This window comes from Myotis lucifugus, unplaced genomic scaffold (genome assembly GCF_000147115.1).
Source record: "Myotis lucifugus unplaced genomic scaffold, Myoluc2.0 scaffold_312, whole genome shotgun sequence".
NCBI classification, from domain to species: domain Eukaryota; kingdom Metazoa; phylum Chordata; class Mammalia; order Chiroptera; family Vespertilionidae; genus Myotis; species Myotis lucifugus.
This window is the reverse complement of record NW_005871360.1, coordinates 656,706-658,107: the sequence shown is the minus strand read 5'-3', so window position 1 is coordinate 658,107 and position 1,402 is coordinate 656,706. Positions and strand designations below refer to the sequence as shown.

The following is a 1,402-nucleotide window of genomic DNA, read 5'->3' as shown; positions in this document are numbered from 1 at the left end:
TTTAAAAAGAAATCTACATAATGAAAGTATTTCTGGTGCAACTTATATATACAATTTTGCCTGTGTGTTATAGTCTCACTTTACAATCACTATCACATAATGACTCCTGAAATAAGGGGATATAGTATTACTGATGCTAGTGAGATGAGACTGCTGCTATGTATCATAGTCTTTGAAATAAATAGTCTCAGAGCAATAAACCTTGAGGAATACTTGGGATCCTCAAATTAAAAAAACAACACAAAACTAATAGTAAGCAACTTGGGGAAAACAAATTATTTTTAAAAATTAAGAGGAATATCTTAAAGCATACCTGAGATAATTTTAGGAGTCTGAATCTCCACAAAACCTTTGTTAGTTAAAGTTTCTCGGAAAAGATGGCAGATGCCAGATTGGAGACGAAAGACTGCCTGGCTAGTTGATGTCTATAAAATAATAAAAAATTCTAATTAAATCAACTTGACACATGAAGGAAATAAATAGATGATACATCCTGGGTAGTGCAGGGATTACGGAGAACATAATGCCCCATCTAGGGTGCTAGCTGATATTGCCGTGAGTGCCCAGGATTGCCAGATTCACCTCCAACTTTTTACGGAAAGCCATTTAGATCTACTGTGAAAACCCCCATTTTCCAATGGTGGCAACAAATTAAAGTAAAAAAAAAAATGATGTGAGCCAAAGAAAAATATTCTTTGGGTCAAATTCTAGAGGCAAAATCAGTAACTTGTGTGAACAAATAGCATAGACAAATACAGTAGGATGTTTAACTGCTGTGGCCAAAATGATGAAAACCATGAGGTTTCTAGGCAGTATCAAGAGGACTTTTGATTATTGCTAGCCTTTTCTATATACTACAAGTTAATGTGGAAAAGTAACAGTTTACAAAAAGCAAATGGTCAGGGGAAACATGGGTGTACAATAAGGGCAGTCCTGTAGATTGCAGAAAAGCTGGAAAGAACTTATAAGGTGACAAAGAACGTTAAGCTTTAGGTGGAATATGTTATGTAAAGGAGGAAGATGTGGTCAAAACCTTAAGAAAGAAAGATGACATTGGTTTTACTATAGTGATGAAACCACTGAAATCTTTCACTTGCAACCAAGCTAGAAAGGGAAACAGAAACCTATGAGGTTACTATATAAACCAAAGGGTCAACTACTTCTTTATTATTAACTAGAGGCCCAGTGCATGAAATTCGTGCACTGGGGGGGAGGGGGGGGTGTCAGTGTCCCTCAGCCCAGCCTGCACCCTCTCCAATCTGGGACCCTTGGGGGATGTCCAACTGCCCGTTTAGGCCTGATCAACTGTGAGGAACCAATGGCTGCCTAAGAGGTGAAGCTTTTGACACTGACTGACATAGAAACTGACCAATCAGAACCAAATCTGGGTTAACTGTGAGGA

The 1,402-nt window shown here is 38.1% G+C and overlaps 1 protein-coding gene across 3 annotated transcripts in view; it reads right to left on the bottom strand.

Annotated features, from left to right (window-relative positions):
* Window positions 1–1,402, bottom strand: part of DARS (aspartyl-tRNA synthetase) — a 69,088-nt gene that overhangs the window by 12,475 nt on the left and 55,211 nt on the right. For all 3 annotated transcript variants that reach the window (XM_023764023.1, XM_006100434.3, XM_023764024.1), the window contains one exon: window positions 314–425. In XM_023764023.1, the coding sequence (XP_023619791.1) occupies window positions 314–425 (112 nt within the window). The remainder of the gene's footprint in view (window positions 1–313; window positions 426–1,402) is intronic.